Source organism: Saccostrea echinata, unplaced genomic scaffold, assembly GCF_033153115.1.
Source record: "Saccostrea echinata isolate AGI-Se365-2 ecotype Australia unplaced genomic scaffold, CSIRO_AGI_Sech_v1 ptg000054l, whole genome shotgun sequence".
In the NCBI taxonomy this organism is placed as follows: Eukaryota; Metazoa; Mollusca; class Bivalvia; order Ostreida; family Ostreidae; genus Saccostrea; species Saccostrea echinata.
In genome coordinates, this window is record NW_026889803.1 from 26,973,469 (window position 1) to 26,993,327 (window position 19,859).

At 32.7% G+C, this 19,859-nt stretch overlaps 1 protein-coding gene and 1 long non-coding RNA gene across 2 annotated transcripts; both read right to left on the reverse strand.

The window, feature by feature from the left end:
* Nucleotides 1-979: 979 nt before the first annotated feature.
* Nucleotides 980-4,328, reverse strand: LOC133205617 (uncharacterized). Its single transcript, XM_061341458.1, has one exon. It carries the CDS (start codon nt 4,326-4,328, stop codon nt 1,185-1,187), a length of 3,144 nt encoding a protein of 1,047 aa, XP_061197442.1. The 3' UTR covers nt 980-1,184.
* A 3,476-nt stretch (nt 4,329-7,804) lies between these two features.
* LOC133171647 (uncharacterized) lies at nt 7,805-12,084 on the reverse strand. The gene is made up of 3 exons (XR_009718834.1): nt 11,953-12,084; nt 9,326-9,454; nt 7,805-7,979 (listed from the first exon to the last, which is right to left on the reverse strand). It is a non-coding gene; the product is annotated as an uncharacterized LOC133171647 (long non-coding RNA).
* Between the last annotated feature and the right edge of the window lie 7,775 nt (nt 12,085-19,859).

Sequence of the window (19,859 nt, forward strand, 5' to 3'; positions counted from 1 at the left end):
ACCAAAACTGGGTCATTGGCTTGGATGACCACAGATAAGATTATCTAGCAGGTCCTGTTCAAGTACACCTTCGGTTTCAGCAAACAAGACGGACATTATTTTCACAATACATTTTTTTTTCATTGCTAATTCGATGTAATTTTCCCGTCAATTTTCCGAAAGGGGAAATTGCAACCAACTATGACTTCCAAAATTTAAGTTTAGAAAACCATCGTTTTACAAAATGCGTAAGATTAATTTAAGAGGAAAATTAATTTATTGAGAATGAACAACAGTTTGAAAACAAAACATCAAATATTTATTTGTCTGAACATGAAAAAATATGGAAATGCAAAATATAACAAAACGATTCAGAAAACACTGAAGAAAAACACCTTTGTATATACATCATACTTGAAATTATCCTACAACACTACATTGTGAGGACCAATAAGTATTTCTCATGAGGTCAATTTGGGTGGGTGCTTCTTGGGGGAAGTGGGAGGCACAGTTAAGAACTATTATATGTTAATTTCTTCAGACTACTATATGGGATTAAGACCATGACATGTTGATACCTGAAGTACTTCATCGCAATTTTTAACATTTAAAGCGCTATAGTAGTCTGTGTTTTCCAACATACAAAACCAAAAAAGAGGTTCAATTTAGTAAAATTACATCTTGCCATCAAAATAATTCTTCGGTTTTGTTAGTTTTATTCTTTATCATTCATGTATCTCTCATCTTGGTTTTAATATTATATACCAAATGAATTGTTTAAAAATATTCTTTTAGCAAAATTTTGGAACCACCAAATTTCATCAATTTACAGTTTAATTTGGAGTTCAATTAAATAAATTGCAGTTACTCGATTTGCAAAAAAAGAAAAAAAAAATATTTTGTACTTTTTTGCAAGTGGACATAATGTCCACCCACATATACATACATGCATGTATAACATCGTATCAGTAATTATAAAAGACAGGTGCAACCATAAAAAAAACAATTTGTTCAGATCATGACATCGTATAAAAATCAAAATTAACAAATATACAACAACAGGCAAAATATTTAAATCATACACCTCCACCCTCTCGTCTTGTCGTATGTACATGTAGATCACTGATTTTTTTGCCTACTATAGGTAAACCGATCTATACATGTATATATTACATATATACAAGTGTATTTACAAACTTATAGCGTTAGTTTTCATTTTGGCATTTTTCTTTTTCAGTTATTTGAACAACTTCAAATGTATATGTCCACGAAGTGATTGTACTAATTGAAATTCTAGAAGATTTCAATACTTTCTTTCCGGAAACCTTAGACTTGCAGCCTGAGAGCATAGTTTTGTAATATTTACAAACTCTTCGGTTGCAAATGAATGCAAAAAAGATAAACAACCCCTGTGAACAATTAAATATGATAAACAAAAAGCTCATAACATGTAACACCGTACAAATTGTAAATGTTGGTGTATCTGCAAAAGCACTAACTATCGAGGAGGCCAGACCGGAAATCCACGTGAAACCCATCATAGTTGACATGCGTACATAAAGACTGACATCAGATTTTCCGGTCACATGATTCAACGAAGATCGCCTCGTTTTGATGTTTGCAAGTTTCAAAGTTTTGCGAATGCAGTAAATAGTTTTTACAAACATTACGCTGTTGGAAAAAAGAATGAGGAGCATTGGAGAACCGAAGGCAACAAGAGCAGCCACAGGCTCCTGTATCCAACAGCCTAGGTTTTCATCCGTGGATTCCATCCTTCGAGACAATGTATTGTTGTCCAAGGTGCCACTCAAATCATGATCCACAAAACCATTTGGGGAAAGAGAGAGGGAACCGCCACCATATTTAATTTTTACATTAGGTATAATGTCTGTGTAGTCAATCACAGCACAACCAGCCACAATAAGAGCTGGTGATCCCCACGCATACAGAGCATAACGTGGGAGGTATTTCTCTTTGCTTCTCACTCTTGTGAGGATATACTTGTTGGCAAATGTTTTATATAAGTCATACGACATAACATTCATCCAGAAGAAAGACGCCAGAAATAGGTAGTGAAGCATCATGCCTATCACTGGGCACAACCAATCTGGCTTAGGCGCCCCAGAGACAATGAAAAGTAGTTCGGCAAGAAAGAGTGCGAATGTTAGGTTAGCCGTGCTCACTCCGGGCAAATTTCTCATTTCTTTAAAAATAACATAGGTAATCAATGAAAGGAATGTGATCACAGTTGAAATGATCCCCAAAACGAAACTTAGGTAACTCTCAGCCACGATGATATTCTTAAATTCTATTCCGCACGATGTTTTCAGAATATTCGAGGAAACGCCTTGACTGTATATGCATATCCTTATATTGTCATGCATATCATCTACATATTCATATTTATCCTGATCAAATACTTCTCCTTCATAAAAAACCGAATTATTGTACAATTTCTCGTACGAAGTCGAGTTCAAAGTCAATTTTGCACACTCGCCGTTTTGAATACGAGGCGTATCGCAGAGAAAAACTAAGGCGTTCATAGTTACGTTGCTTATATTTCCGAATTCACCCAACACGTAAATATAAAAATCAAACATATCCGGTCCATAGAATTTCCCTGTTTCATTCACAAATACACCGTGGACTGTTCGTCCGGTCCGACTGTCAGTTGAATTCTTCATGTCTACTTCACTTCCCTTTTTCATGATTTTCGTTCCATGGTTGCACCATTTGATAAGATGCAGTGATACGTTATGTTGTTGCTGTTTTATTTCAGTAATCTTGAAGTCGGAGCCGTTTAATTCTAAACTAAAACTTTGAGTCCTTATCAAATGATTCATATTATCCACCACACTAGACAAAGAAGAGCTAAATTTCCCAGTCTTTTTTATGCTTGCCAAAAGATCAAATTTAAATTCAACTGTGAACAATGATTCATCGGGGGATTTTTCTTTGGTAGTTTGTTGGTTGTCGGAAGACACATTTTTAGACACATCTTCAGTTTTTGTAGTCAATATTTCTGGAGAGAAGTCTTCGTTCTCCGTAGCTCTGTTTTTCTGGAACCGTCTTGGATGAACAATCTCTATCATCTGGGACTGTGTCGTACCGTTACGAATAGATATTGTAAGGTCTCTGATGCGACTGGAGCTCACATTTAAGACAAAGGCAATTTCTTCAATAATCATATCCTCTGCACCGTCCTGTTCCAAAATACTCAGTTCCTCTTTAGTAGCATTAAGTCGGAATGTCAGAGACGTCATCTCATTCGCGTTTTGCAGTCGTGACAAAGAATCTTCTGAATTTAGAGATATTGGATCAGGTTGGCAGACGTTGTTTTCAAGATGGTAGCCTTCATCACATGTGACTTCACGACAGTGCCCCTTGTAATACACTTGGTTCTTTGGACAAGAGACCGTTTCAACGGGATGTGTCGTTTCCGTGCTGAATATAATGTGTCCTTCACCATTTATTCCAAAATTTATCAGAATTTGAAACGACAAGGGCATTTTTTCTGAGCCTGGTTGAGGATTTATTGGAGCATTGCGGGCACGGTTTTCATGGCTGCGAAGACTGGTGGGATGTTTACAGTGTTTTATAACATTTTGGTTATACGGAAAAATTTTCTTTGAACATCTCGCCATTTCATCCATACTTTTTAGGATATTGATAGAGGTATTCTTGAAGCCATCCATTAATTTAAGAACAGGTATGTCATTAAACTTTAAGTCAGCGGTCCAGGAACTTACATTGTGTGCTCCATGGCAACGCGAACAATAGACATTTCTGTACACGACTCCATGTAAATCTTGAACTGGGATATGCTGCAAGTCTATAACACACTTGTGCTGTTCTTCTACAAATTGTTTATGGTGACCATGACACAGCAATACGGCTTGATCATCAGTGGAGTCATGTGGACATTTATTAACCATATAAATTGGCTTAGGAGAATACAACGGAAAGTGAATACATTTTCCAAACCTTTTGTAAACTAAATGAAAAATCAGCTCATCATAGAGGGATTCCTCGTCCGTTTCTGCGGGAGACTCCTGTTCGGCATCTTGTGGAGAAGTCGTTTTCATTTTATCTGCGCCTTTCATTCTAAGAACATCTCTGTTAAACCAAAATTGTTCATCTGGTATTTTCACGCTCTCATCCTCTTTTAGACCATATAGAAGTCTTTGTAACTTAATTTTCAGGATTTTCTTATTCTCATCCTGTGATTTGTTCGGCAAATCGTTTATACTGTAGGCGGTGGGTACGAATGGGTCACTGGAAATATGAAAACACTGGACGGTCACCAAAGTCAAGACAGCAAGGTACATTGTGATGAAGAGTTCATTCATGCTGACAGCAGCTACTATGAATGTTGTGGTGATGCATCGCGAAAAAACAATACTGTTTTCCAAAATTAAACAAGTCTGAGTTCTCAATCGCTGGCTTGATTATAGAAAAAGATTGACACTTGGCAGAGTTTATCTACAGTTTGAACATATGGCGAACTCTCACAAATTTGTCGCCCTACGAATTTGTCCAATAAAATGTTTATGTCAATCCGGCAGGTAAATGACAAGTCCTTTTGTTATCAGAGGTAGTTTTGCAATCATTCGGACTTATTGTTACGGATTACAGCAACAATCACTGACTCTTAAGATAACTTTGTTTGCAGTTGGTATTAGAATCAGAGGGGAATGTTAAGTGTCCATTTATTCACTTCCTTCCAAAACCCCAGTAGCAGCTTTTAAGACCCTTGATTAGGGATACGGCGACACTGATGATAGTGTATTAAGAAACAAACTCTCGGGGACGAAAACCTTTGGTATGGAAGAATTTCATTGAAAAAGTTCGAAAAGCACGAAAGAGCAAAATATTATAGATTGGAAATTAGTCGTATCTCCTCGGCAATGATAATGGTTAAAATACACCTTATCCCATCCCTTTAGCCCATCCCTTCAGACTCAAGAACAATCAGTGAAGTGCACATGCGTGCTGTCTTTGACTTGAAGAAAGTCAAGATCAGCATTGTTGAACAAGGAGAAGCATCCCAGCTAAAATGGCATGCAAACATTTACGCAAAAAAGGGCTTGTGGACAGAGAAACACTGCATGATAAAAACGTTATACATTGTAAATATTTATATTTACAATACATTTTGATTTTATGCATTAAGTGCGGTATACTGTAGTATTTTTTTTTTTTTGGCTAATTCTTGAATTTAATTTTTTTTATCATAAATGTCATTAAATATAAAGAAAAAAATGTAATTGGCCATTACTTCGAATTACATAAACTAGTAATTATAATCAATATTATCTGCTGCAATTAGAAAATTTTATAATGGCACGTGCGTTAGAAAAAAAACACAACTTTTTGGGGGGTATCTCTGACAGTAATTAAATAATTTAATATTGTATTTAAAAAAAACCTTGGGGGAATTGTTATGTAAATTTTTAATTTACCGGGAGACAGAAAAAAAAGTTGTACATTCAAAATTTACAACACCATAGAGCTGAATACTATAAATGTATATATGTAAAGATCTATGCAGAACGTTCAATAAACCATTGGTGTCACCTGCTTGCGAACATGCTGATGCTACATTTTCTGTTACCATTTTAGAATCGTCAAAATAATGAATATTAATTCCATAGCACTAATATAAAATAATGAAATACTCATTGTTGATGATTCGCACTGATTACGGAAGCCCCATCTAGTGACATTTCATTATCAACAATCAATTTAAAGAGGTACGCATCTGAAAGTATTGTAATGTCAATTTTTCATGAAGTATATCTACTATGATAAAAAATAAAAATGCTATAGAGAAATATCGGTGACACATGCGTTATCTCTTAGTGAAAGATATTTGAACTTGACCTATTTGTACTTGGAAAAGTATGAAATATTGATTTAAGCTACTGCTGTTTCAAAGAAAATATTATAAACATGACAATACGTTTTATGTAAATGAATATCCAAGGATACTATTAATAGTTTTGTTTAAAAAAAATCACTTTTGATGTCTAAAATATGAGTCATGACATTTTTGCACTTAAAAATAAGAAAATTTAAGTTTATGTTTCTAAAATTTAGTGAAGAAGTTAAGTCATTTTAAAAAATTCGGCATGAATATTATTGCTACATCTTCTATTTTGTATATCTAGAACAAAAACATGGGGTCACATTCCACTTTATCAAGTTGTGGAGGTAATAAATAAATTTTAATGAAAAAAAAAAATGAAATTATTTTTCCAGAATTTTTGTGAATTTAAGCCTTGTGTATTTTGATAAAACATCCATTGGTTTATTTTCAAATTCGATAAACTAGAGTTAAATCTCTACTATTTGTCTGATGTCTGAAAAAATAGTTGTGTGATTACTTCTTTTCAGGAGATGTTTAAAAGCCAATTAAAAAAAATTAAAATAAGCAAATCTGTATGTATTTCTTGCTTGAAATCCCGCACAAAAAATAATCCCCAAGAAAACACCTTTAAAAAGCATTTGACTTTTTTTCTTTTAATAAAATTGTTATGTTTTAGATATCACTATCTTTATGAATATGAAGATAAATGTTAACTTTGGAATCCTAATCGGAGCATTCTTCCTTATGTGTTTTATTCTCTATTTTACATTTTCAGAACATTTGTGAAACAATCAGATTTAAAGTACATCTCGTTGGATCCTGATATTTAAAGTCTTAAACCTTTTTTCAAGTATATTTTTAGTTTCTACAAACATAGTTTAATTAAAAATCAAATCGAAAAATGGAGGTCAATATGCTTCTTTTGGTGCTACAGTACATTTAATATGACTTTTGTCTTAATCAAAAATCACATCTTCGACGTTTTCTCTCCAACGTTTTTATCCAAATAAATCATGGAACAAAATAAACTATTGGTCTATTAAAAAAAGACACGTTAAAATTGTGACCAAGAAAAAGTTTCAAATTGCTTCGTATAATCAATTATCTGACCTTTCTGCACTCACAATATGTGATTTTTCTGGCATTAAAAATTTAACAAGCAAGAAAATTATTTTAAAGTCTTAAACTTTTGCTGAATTTAAGCAGATTGATCAAAGTTATCTTATATATATTCAGAAAAGAAAAACAAAAGTGGGGGTCTATGATGTAAATTTTTAGATATTATTAGAATTAATTTTATGTTAAAATTGGCTCAATTTTTTCCTGGACTTTCAGAATATATTTTCTATACTTGTCACAATATGATGAAAGAATTCATAAGAAATAATTTTAATAGATATTTCAGAACCAGCATAAAACATTTCACTGTAAAAAAAAAAAACAACAAACAAACAAACAAAAACAGCTGTTTGCAACCAGCATGGAAAAATAGGAATCTAAACTTAACAGTGCTGTATATATTTCTAAAAAAAAACTTCCACCACAAAATTTAGTTCCTGGCTTGATCCTATTTGAATGGAATTTAATCGCGTTTTTTCATTGGATATAGTTTAATTTTCATTGTAGAATCCAGATTTAATGTTAGAACTTAAAATGATGCAGAATTTTAGAAATAAAGGTCCAGACCAAAATCTGCTCAAAAGCTCAGGATCGAACTGCAAACATGTGATCTACAAAGGAAACATTGCCTAAATAATTTGCACTTGAATATAAGAACGATTTCACAGATACTAAAACTATTAACAAAGTTGAAAAATGAAAGGTGGGGAATTGCACGCACAAGTATCAAAATAATTGGTTTTACTTTATTCAGTCAATGCAACCTTAGGCAATACAGACCATCAGTATAGAAGATTAATATGATTATACAAGACACATGGGTACAGCCCACTAATTGTTTTCCCATAGGCGGCAATGTTAACATTTCTTCACATAGCAATGTCCCTAATTTTCGTTCAGCATTGAGTGACCCCTCAAATCAAAGCACATCAAGTTGTCTTTCCTTGGTTAAAATCTCGAGGTGGCATGTCAGATTCGTTTTCCGGCAAAATGCGTCTGTCTGCGTTAACCTCTGAAAATGAAAGTGAAAGTAGGGGATTTCAAGACTTCTCACTGGTGTTATAATACATAAAATAATTCTGCTGATCTTCTTGATAAATTACATCTGCCAAGCTTTTTTGCAAGGGAACATACTCCTTATCAACAAGTATGAGGCTCAGTTTAATACCTTATCACAGTTTTTTTTACTCAGGTCTGCAAATTAAAAAACTTGTAATTTTTTCTGCACTACTTTCTTCTCCTACCGATTCTAAAAATAATTAGAGGTATGTACCCAATATGAAAAGAATTTTCTGGATTTTACAACATTTAACATCATAAGTCATACTACAAACTATGTAGTGACATTATGCCAAACTTCAGGAAAATTCAGTCATTAATAAAGATTTTACAGCATGCACAGTTCTATATGCAAAATTCTTTTAAAATGCTTCCATCTAGCCACAACTGCACCCAAATTTTAAGTCATCGGTTAGCCTATTAATGTACTTATACCATTTTAATTCTCTTTCATAATTTTAAATACATCAAGCAAAATCATAATCAAGCACTCATACGGGTCCATTTCTCTTATTTTAAAAAATCAATGCATTTTTGCACAAAATTTTATATCCCTCACCCTTGAATTCATTGTTTCTCCATGATTGACAAAAAAATTAAGTTTACAAATACCCCGAAAGTAGTAAAAATAGAAAGTACTGATTATTTCCTGTCCATTGATGCATCATTCAGGAAAATTGGTATAGGAATAAAGAAGTTATAAGCCCTTATATTCTTGTAAACATTCATCTGTTTCAAAGCAATTTTTACGCCAATGCAAGGTCACTCATCTATGACGCCATAATGACATCATAATAATGGATTGCTTATTACACATGTAGTGTTACTTTTCCCATACTTTTAATTAAAGTTGAAATTAGAACTAAAATATTCATTATAACTATAAAATAACAAAAATACTTGCATGAGCAGATCAAATAAATAGTCTACAGAAAATGTTTTGTTTCCATGGTAACCATTTTGTAATTTGTAGGAAAATGAAAGAGAACTTTGAAAGTTTTGAATTTCCTTACAAGTCGCTCATTCTGACTGACAAATATTAAAGAAATTTCAACTCTTATATTTTTTAATCTTAATATTTTATCATACACAACACTATGAATGTAACTATTTTGAAATTCTCTTTAAAACATATTAGCTGTAAAATATATAGCATACATGTACAGATTAGTTTGATGTTCACTTTCATTGCTCAAATATTCATTTAAAATCTACATTTACTAAGCTTTAACACCCCCCCCCCTCCTCCCGCACACACACACACATACACACAAAGAAGCTTTAGAAAATTCAACTTACATATTAAAAGTACTGCCATCATTTTATATATGAAGACTCAAGCTGTGTTCAAATGAGTTTGTTTTTCCTGACTGATAGTTTTAAACACCATCTGCATGAACCTCAAAGTTAACCTGTATCACCATGAACCTAAAAAAAAATCAATTTAAAAAATGGTGCAATAATTAATCAGCATCAAAAAGCACCTAAAACATTCACAGACAGACATCAAACACACACAATCCTACAACATTCCCTGATGCCCTTAATTGGTTGATATCAATTGAAAATTATGAATTTGCACTGATTAGTCTCAGCATTGTTAAATTACATGTAAATTAATAATACAGGTAAAAAGCATGTAACTGACAATAATTATACATTAGACAAATACATGTAATCCAGTTAATAAAATATAAAAAAAAATGTTAGTGTGCATGTTCACACACACACTGCTTAACTTCTACACAACTGTAGCCTGACCGACTTCTTTGAAAAAATGCACATGTATGTCCTCGTTCATGTAATTCTATTCCATGAAAATAAAAGTTTTCATTTACAAATATTGTAATAAAGCATGGAAACCTCTTTTTTTCTTTACCTCTTTCATAAAATGACAAATGCATATCACCTACATACTGCAAGACTCTGCATTAGGTAGCATAGCTGCACTAAGCAGTGTTGATAACTTACTGCCATTCTACTTTCACTTTGACCTTGAACTTCACTGAATACTGATTCCGACCTCATTTCTGAACTTTTGTGTATTGATGATAAACAATAGTGGTGGATGTACTTCTAAAATAATTGTTCCTTTTCTAAATATCTATTAATGGCTCAAAATTAATAAATTGTATAGAATCGATACATTTAATTTACATGCTACATGTGTACACAATGGGAGATATGCATATATGCGCATAAGCTGTCTGTTCCTAAAAAGGGGGGGGGGGGTATTAACAAATCGATTTGTTTCAAAATATGTATAAACAAATTAAAATTTGCTTCTTTCATAAATTTAAACAATTGGAAATGATAGTAAACACCGAGTTCAAAACAAAGTAAAGATCTATGAGAATTTTCACTTACCAATAGGCTTCACATATTGGGTACAGCCCACTAATTGTTTTCCCATAGGCGGCAATGTTAACATTTCTTCACATAGCAATGTCCCTAATTTTCGTTCAGCATTGAGTGACCCCTCAAATCAAAGCACATCAAGTTGTCTTTCCTTGGTTAAAATCTCGAGGTGGCATGTCAGATTCGTTTTCCGGCAAAATGCGTCTGTCTGCGTTAACCTCTGAAAATGAAAGTGAAAGTAGGGGATTTCAAGACTTCTCACTGGTGTTATAATACATAAAATAATTCTGCTGATCTTCTTGATAAATTACATCTGCCAAGCTTTTTTGCAAGGGAACATACTCCTTATCATCAAGTATGAGGCTCAGTTTAATACCTTATCACAGTTTTTTTTACTCAGGTCTGCAAATTAAAAAACTTGTAATTTTTTCTGCACTACTTTCTTCTCCTACCGATTCTAAAAATAATTAGAGGTATGTACCCAATATGAAAAGAATTTTCTGGATTTTACAACATTTAACATCATAAGTCATACTACAAACTATGTAGTGACATTATGCCAAACTTCAGGAAAATTCAGTCATTAATAAAGATTTTACAGCATGCACAGTTCTATATGCAAAATTCTTTTAAAATGCTTCCATCTAGCCACAACTGCACCCAAATTTTAAGTCATCGGTTAGCCTATTAATGTACTTATACCATTTTAATTCTCTTTCATAATTTTAAATACATCAAGCAAAATCATAATCAAGCACTCATACGGGTCCATTTCTCTTATTTTAAAAAATCAATGCATTTTTGCACAAAATTTTATATCCCTCACCCTTGAATTCATTGTTTCTCCATGATTGACAAAAAAATTAAGTTTACAAATACCCCGAAAGTAGTAAAAATAGAAAGTACTGATTATTTCCTGTCCATTGATGCATCATTCAGGAAAATTGGTATAGGAATAAAGAAGTTATAAGCCCTTATATTCTTGTAAACATTCATCTGTTTCAAAGCAATTTTTACGCCAATGCAAGGTCACTCATCTATGACGCCATAATGACATCATAATAATGGATTGCTTATTACACATGTAGTGTTACTTTTCCCATACTTTTAATTAAAGTTGAAATTAGAACTAAAATATTCATTATAACTATAAAATAACAAAAATACTTGCATGAGCAGATCAAATAAATAGTCTACAGAAAATGTTTTGTTTCCATGGTAACCATTTTGTAATTTGTAGGAAAATGAAAGAGAACTTTGAAAGTTTTGAATTTCCTTACAAGTCGCTCATTCTGACTGACAAATATTAAAGAAATTTCAACTCTTATATTTTTTAATCTTAATATTTTATCATACACAACACTATGAATGTAACTATTTTGAAATTCTCTTTAAAACATATTAGCTGTAAAATATATAGCATACATGTACAGATTAGTTTGATGTTCACTTTCATTGCTCAAATATTCATTTAAAATCTACATTTACTAAGCTTTAACACCCCCCCCCCCCTCCTCCCGCACACACACACACATACACACAAAGAAGCTTTAGAAAATTCAACTTACATATTAAAAGTACTGCCATCATTTTATATATGAAGACTCAAGCTGTGTTCAAATGAGTTTGTTTTTCCTGACTGATAGTTTTAAACACCATCTGCATGAACCTCAAAGTTAACCTGTATCACCATGAACCTAAAAAAAAATCAATTTAAAAAATGGTGCAATAATTAATCAGCATCAAAAAGCACCTAAAACATTCACAGACAGACATCAAACACACACAATCCTACAACATTCCCTGATGCCCTTAATTGGTTGATATCAATTGAAAATTATGAATTTGCACTGATTAGTCTCAGCATTGTTAAATTACATGTAAATTAATAATACAGGTAAAAAGCATGTAACTGACAATAATTATACATTAGACAAATACATGTAATCCAGTTAATAAAATATAAAAAAAAATGTTAGTGTGCATGTTCACACACACACTGCTTAACTTCTACACAACTGTAGCCTGACCGACTTCTTTGAAAAAATGCACATGTATGTCCTCGTTCATGTAATTCTATTCCATGAAAATAAAAGTTTTCATTTACAAATATTGTAATAAAGCATGGAAACCTCTTTTTTTCTTTACCTCTTTCATAAAATGACAAATGCATATCACCTACATACTACACTTAATGGTTCCGGTTATGGATGCATGGTTGGTGAAAAACTAGCCAGCGTTGTTTGTCCCTTTCTGTGGAATGAATGTAGATTGGTATAAAGGTATTTAATAATACAGAGATTCTACCTTGCGTACAAATTTACATACAGTAGATTGAAGTTCAATATGGGTGAAAGTGTTAAATCTATAAACATTAACGATATCGAGGACAGAGATGGCGCCAAAATCAAAATGGCGGGGGTGAGAAGTTTACCTTTTAAAGTTAATCTAGATGAGGTGGACTTGTCTGTGAGAAGTATATACAAGGAATACCCACAACAGTGCTTACCTGACAATTTTAAAAATCCATCAGGACCTAAAGCAAAGAAACTTGAATATGAAAAGATAGACACTTCGTTATATGAACCGTCAGCGCACATGGTGGCGTTTCGGATTACGAGGGAGAGATTGGAAGCATGGATAAGAGCTCTGGGTGTATTGTATTATGAACATTATGGAAAGATGGAAGGATCATACTTAGTAGACTGGTATGACGAACCAAATGAATGGCTTGACGAAGGTAACAAATCAATCTGCATTGGATTGTTGAAAGAACCACATTTACTGTACAAAGTTACTTTGTTTGTTAACACAGGAGTAATCCAAGCACAAGGGTTACAACACGAGATCTTTGCATGCAATGATTTCCCAATGCTTCTTTCCCTGGTCAATGCTATTTGCGACTATGAAAGATCTACTAGAGCTGTTCACAATGAGGTAGCTGACAATGTGTTTGAGGACACTGATGATGAAACCTAATATTAAAAACAACAAACGAAGCTATGTCAAAGGACCAAATGGAAGAAACAGGTTTGTCATCCTCAGATAATACTGAAACTCCCCAAGTTACATACAAGGATTTCGAAAAATTACAGGAAATTTTTGTTGAATCGTTGTCCAAGTTGACTGAAACACAAACAACACTAGTATCGAGGGTGGAGAAAAGTCTGTCTGATTCATTACAGAAAGTGACCAGAACTGTAAACAATTTGCAGACCCAGTTCAATACAATGAAATCTTTGAAGGATAAGCAGACCAATGACACAAACTCAGATAAACTTCAGTCTCATATAGCTGATATTGAAAAACAATTATATCAGACACGCACAGATAAATACAACTTAACAGTAGAAAATGCGAGATTGGAATCCCTGCTGAAAGCAGAAAAAGCAAGAAACAACACCATGGATGAGACATTGAGAAGAGAAGTCAAGAATTTGAAACATGAAAATGAACACTTGTCTGAAAAACTTAACACAAAAAATGAGGAAAATGATCAACTCATGGATGAAAATAAATCACTGAGAAAAAATGTTGATAACCAGTTCAATGAAATTTTGTCCCTTAAATCTCAGCTCTCTAGCATGTTCATGAGTGGTGGAAAGGACACTGAAACCAGCAGGGCAAAAGAGATGACAGACCTGGTAGTCAGTGCTGGGAAGAATAAAAAACCAATGGCCCTGTTAATAGGTACTTCTAACGTGAATGGCATAAAAGAGGATAAACTTACATCAGACGTAAACGTTACTAAAGTAACAGCTTTTACTCTGGATGAAACAAAGAATGTTATCATTAACTCTTCGTGCATACCTGATGTAGTAGTTCTTCATTCTCTAACAAATGATGTTAGAAATATTAGTCCTGAAAAATGTGCCGAGAAACTACAAGGGGTGGTTGAGGTTATTAAACAGAAGTGGAAGGACGTTCACACCATCATATCTCTAACCACACCAAGAGAAGACAACTCCTTGCACAAGGTAAACTGTGAGATCCTGGATGGGATAATAAAGAGAGACTACATGGAGTATCCTGGAGTTTATATTTCTGACAACGAAAACATGTGGCATGGACATCTACCTACAATCGAACTACTGAATCCCAATGACAAATTTCACTTGTCTCCGAAGGGAACATCCATATTAGCGTCCAACATGAAGAGAGCAATGCACACCGTATTAAAAATCGGCAACAACTCCAAGGGATATACAAATAAGTATCGAAATAGGTCGAACTACAACAACCAGGAAAAGTATTTCCAGGCGAATAACCGTAACAATTACTATAGGAGCAGTTTAAGCTGGAATCATCAGTACCGGAACGATAATTATAACCGCCAACTTAGAAAAAGTCCGAACTATTTTCGTTGAGCATGGAAAGGGCCATCAACACAAGGGTGGTTAATTGTAATTCAAGTTGTTCTGTAGATCTGAAACTGGTGAACCTTAAAATTATAACTTAGTTAATTTTCTTTATTTGTATAAATTTTATCACAGTAGAATACAGTTAAGGGTCCAAAATGGACAAGTATATGTATAAAAATAGCATAAAAATTTGTTATTGGAATGTTGGAGGAATTTTTACACAGGGTGAGAATAAACTAAATGACAAATTATTTTTGAAGGAGGTGAAAAACTATGATATTATTATATTAAGTGAAACACATGTTGGGTATAATACCAATCTTTTTATTGATGGTTTTACATACTTCCCTGTATGTAGGGACATGTCTGCAAATGGAAGATTTTATGGGGGAATTGGCATTTTTCGTAAAAATTGTATTAAGGAACATATTAAGTTATTACCAGGTACCCAGAAAGATTTTCAGTGGATTAAGATAGAAAAAAGGTTTTTTAATCTTCAAAATGATATTTATCTTTGTGCATGTTACATTCCACCTTCGAATTCAACTTACTTTCAAAAGTTAAATTATGATGTTATTGAAATTATTGAGAAAGATGTTAATAAGTTTAAGTATAAGGGGGAAATTATGATTTGTGGGGATATGAATGCACGCACTGCTTCATCAGATGATTTTATAGAACATGATGATGTAAGGTACCTTCCTCTTTGTAAAACATATAAGATTGATGATAATTTTTGTAAACGTAGTAATCGTGATGTCATTTTAAATGAAAGAGGTAAAGAATTGATTGATTTTTGTATTAGTAATCAGTTGAGAATTATTAATGGTAGATGTATGGGGGATATTTTTGGTGATTACACATGTTTTAACACACATGGTCAAAGCACAGTTGACTACCTTGTTGCAAGTGAACACTTAGTTAAACAAATTCTATATTTTAGGGTATCAAATTTTATCCCAACTCTTTCTGATTGTCACTGTAAAATATCATGGGAAGTTTTAGCAAAATTTAAGGAAATTAATTCAAATGCTACTAATGCCAGAACCTTGCATCCCGCCCCTCAAAATTTTAAATGGAATGAAGATTCCCCTATTAAATTTCAGATGGCTCTAAGTTCAGATAGGATACAAGAAAAAATCAAGTCTTTTTTAGATTCTTTTATTACAGAATCTACTTCTACTGATATCGAGAAAAAGGCAGAAGAATTCAATGACATTATCATAACTGCTGCTAACATGTCATTAAATAAGCCAGGTCATAAAAGTAAGAATATTAAAAAGCATAAAAATAAAAAATGGTTTGATTCAGACTTGCAAACAATGCGCCGTAGATTGATTGCGCATGGAAGAATTTATAGCATATTTCCAAAGGATCCAGTTGTTAAGAATCATTACTACAGACTTCTTAGAGAGTACAATAAATTAAGAAAATTTAAGCGTAAAAATTTCCAAAACTCCATTCTAAATCAACTTGATGCACTTCAAAATAAACAACCAAAACAATATTGGAAATTAATTAATGACCTAAAAGATAATAATAAAGACAATTCTGCTGCAAACATAGATTCTGAAACGTGGGTAAATCATTTTCGCAACCTTCATTCTGTTTGTGATAACTCTTTTAAATCAAGGATACAAGAGCTAGATTCAATTTTGGCTGACATGGAGGAAAATCCATCCTTTAATGAACTGGATTTCAAGATTTCACATAAGGAAATTGTAGATGCAATAGCAAATTTAAAATATGGAAAAGCCAAGGGGCTTGATTTGATATCTAATGAAATGTTAAAACATAGTCAGTCCTATTTACTCTCCTGTATACATAAGCTCTTTAATAGTTGTTTCACATATGGTATTTATCCTCAAACTTGGAGTAACGGGTACATAAGTCCAATTTTTAAGTCTGAGGATCCAAACAACCCTGCAAATTATAGGGGTATTACAATTACCAGCACACTTGGCAAGTTATTCAACAGCATTCTGAACTCTAGATTAGATAAATTTCTTAAAGAACATAATCTAATTCACCAATCTCAAATGGGTTTTACCAAAGATGCAAGAACATCTGATCATCTATTTGTGCTAAGATGTTTAATTGATAAATACTGTAGCTTAAAAGAAGGAAGACTATATGCTTGTTTTATTGACTTTCATAAAGCTTTTGACAGTGTTATCCACACAGGATTAAAGCTCAAATTACTTCACATGAATGTTGGATCTAAATTTTATAATATTATAAGTAATATATATAAGAATAGTCAGGCATGTGTGAAAATTGGAAGGTTCTTCTCGGATCCATTTCCAATAGCTATAGGTGTCCGTCAAGGGGATAACTTGAGCCCTTCTTTATTTAAAATATTTATAAATGATTTTCCATCATATTTAGATTCATGTATTGATGAAGTATCACTTCAGACAAAAACTGTTAACTGTTTAATGTATGCAGATGACATTGTTATTTTATCAGCATCAGCTCAAGGTATACAAGCAAGACTTTCTAAACTTGAAAAGTATTGCTCTGATTGGTGTTTAAAGGTAAACATTCAAAAAACTAAAGTCATGATCTTTAATAAAGCTGGTCGTAATTTCACGCAAAAACTAATGTTTCAAAATAATAGGATAGACTGTGTATCTAGGTACAAATATCTTGGAGTTCACCTAACTGCATCTGGAAGTTTTCATGTAGCAAGATCAGAGCTTTATAAAAAGGCGTTAAAAGCATATTATAAACTGAGAAATGATTTTATTAATTTGAATCCTGGGATTAAAACGAGTATACATGTATTTGACTCTACTATTAAACCAATTCTTTTGTATAATGCAGAGGTGTGGGGTGCAAGTAATATCAATACTAAAAGATTCCTAAAATGCCAAAAGTTAGAAGTTGAAGACTGTTTCAGAAATCTACTTTGTGAAAGAATACACCTTAAATTCTGTAAATATATTCTTGGTGTTCATAAGAAAAGTACAAATTTTGCAGTATTGTCTGAATTGGGAAGGTTCCCCCTGCATTATGATATTGTCAAATTGTTAATCAAAAGTTGGTATAGATTTGAAAATTTGTCCACAGAATTTCCTTTACTTAAAGATGCATATGAATGTAGTAAAAATCTTTATGTACATGGAAAGAACTCATGGTTCGCATTTGTACAGAAATTAAGAAATATACTGAATATCAAAGATGAAGTAATTTGTTATGGGAAGCATAAATTTAAGTCACTCTGTCATAAAACCATATTAGATTATTATATAAAAAATTGGTATACAAGTCAACAAAGTTATACTGATGGTAAATTAAGCACATATGTAAAACTCAAACAAAATTGGGGTTATGAGAATTATTTATCAGTAGTTAAAAATTTTCATCACAGAAAATCTCTATGTAAATTAAGAATTTCTTGTCACAGATTGCAAATTGAAGTGGGAAGATTTACCAACATCCCTCGTGAAGATCGATTATGCAATAGATGTAACTCTAACAGTGTAGATGATGAAACTCATTTTCTCATAACATGTAAAAAAATATGATCATCAAAGAAAAGAAATTTTTCAATCAATTAAAAGTAAATTTCCCAATTTCTCGGCATTAGATGATGAACAAAAACTTTTTTGGTTACTCAATACTGAAGACAAAGAAACTCTTAATTCTGTGGGCAAATTCATAAATGATAACATGTTGTAGTAGTCATACAGTTTTATATATAGTATTCCCTTTAACTGAAATAGTACAATATTATTGTTGAAATGAGTAATGTCATTTACAAGTTGTTATACTATCCATTGGCATATCTTTTCTTTATTATTGTAATAATTTCATACTTGTCTGTTATGGGCTCTAAATTAGAAAATAAATGTTCTGTTCTGTTCTGTACTGCAAGACTCTGCATTAGGTAGCATAGCTGCACTAAGCAGTGTTGATAACTTACTGCCATTCTACTTTCACTTTGACCTTGAACTTCACTGAATACTGATTCCGACCTCATTTCTGAACTTTTGTGTATTGATGATAAACAATAGTGGTGGATGTACTTCTAAAATAATTGTTCCTTTTCTAAATATCTATTAATGGCTCAAAATTAATAAATTGTATAGAATCGATACATTTAATTTACATGCTACATGTGTACACAATGGGAGATATGCATATATGCGCATAAGCTGTCTGTTCCTAAAAAGGGGGGGGGGGTATTAACAAATCGATTTGTTTCAAAATATGTATAAACAAATTAAAATTTGCTTCTTTCATAAATTTAAACAATTGGAAATGATAGTAAACACCGAGTTCAAAACAAAGTAAAGATCTATGAGAATTTTCACTTACCAATAGGCTTCACATATTGGGTACAGCCCACTAATTGTTTTCCCATAGGCGGCAATGTTAACATTTCTTCACATAGCAATGTCCCTAATTTTCGTTCAGCATTGAGTGACCCCTCAAATCAAAGCACATCAAGTTGTCTTTCCTTGGTTAAAATCTCGAGGTGGCATGTCAGATTCGTTTTCCGGCAAAATGCGTCTGTCTGCGTTAACCTCTGAAAATGAAAGTGAAAGTAGGGGATTTCAAGACTTCTCACTGGTGTTATAATACATAAAATAATTCTGCTGATCTTCTTGATAAATTACATCTGCCAAGCTTTTTTGCAAGGGAACATACTCCTTATCAACAAGTATGAGGCTCAGTTTAATACCTTATCACAGTTTTTTTTTACTCAGGTCTGCAAATTAAAAAACTTGTAATTTTTTCTGCACTACTTTCTTCTCCTACCGATTCTAAAAATAATTAGAGGTATGTACCCACATTGTAATAATTTTATTCTGAAGAAGTCTAAAACTGGGACAGACACCCCTGATGAGACGTTCCACAGTTCCATTTTCTATACAGAGAAAGATGAATATGCATATCATTATGTAATAGAATACAATTGTTCAACAATTTGTAGCAATGCTATTAAATCCTAATATAAACGTGTAGAGTGGAAAATCAAACTAATACAAATATATTTGGTTTAACTGACAATTTAGCATTATTTGACATAAGAACATATGAATATATTTCTCCAAACCGACCGGCGTGGATATGTGTTGTGAACCAATAACTGTAGTAATTTAAAT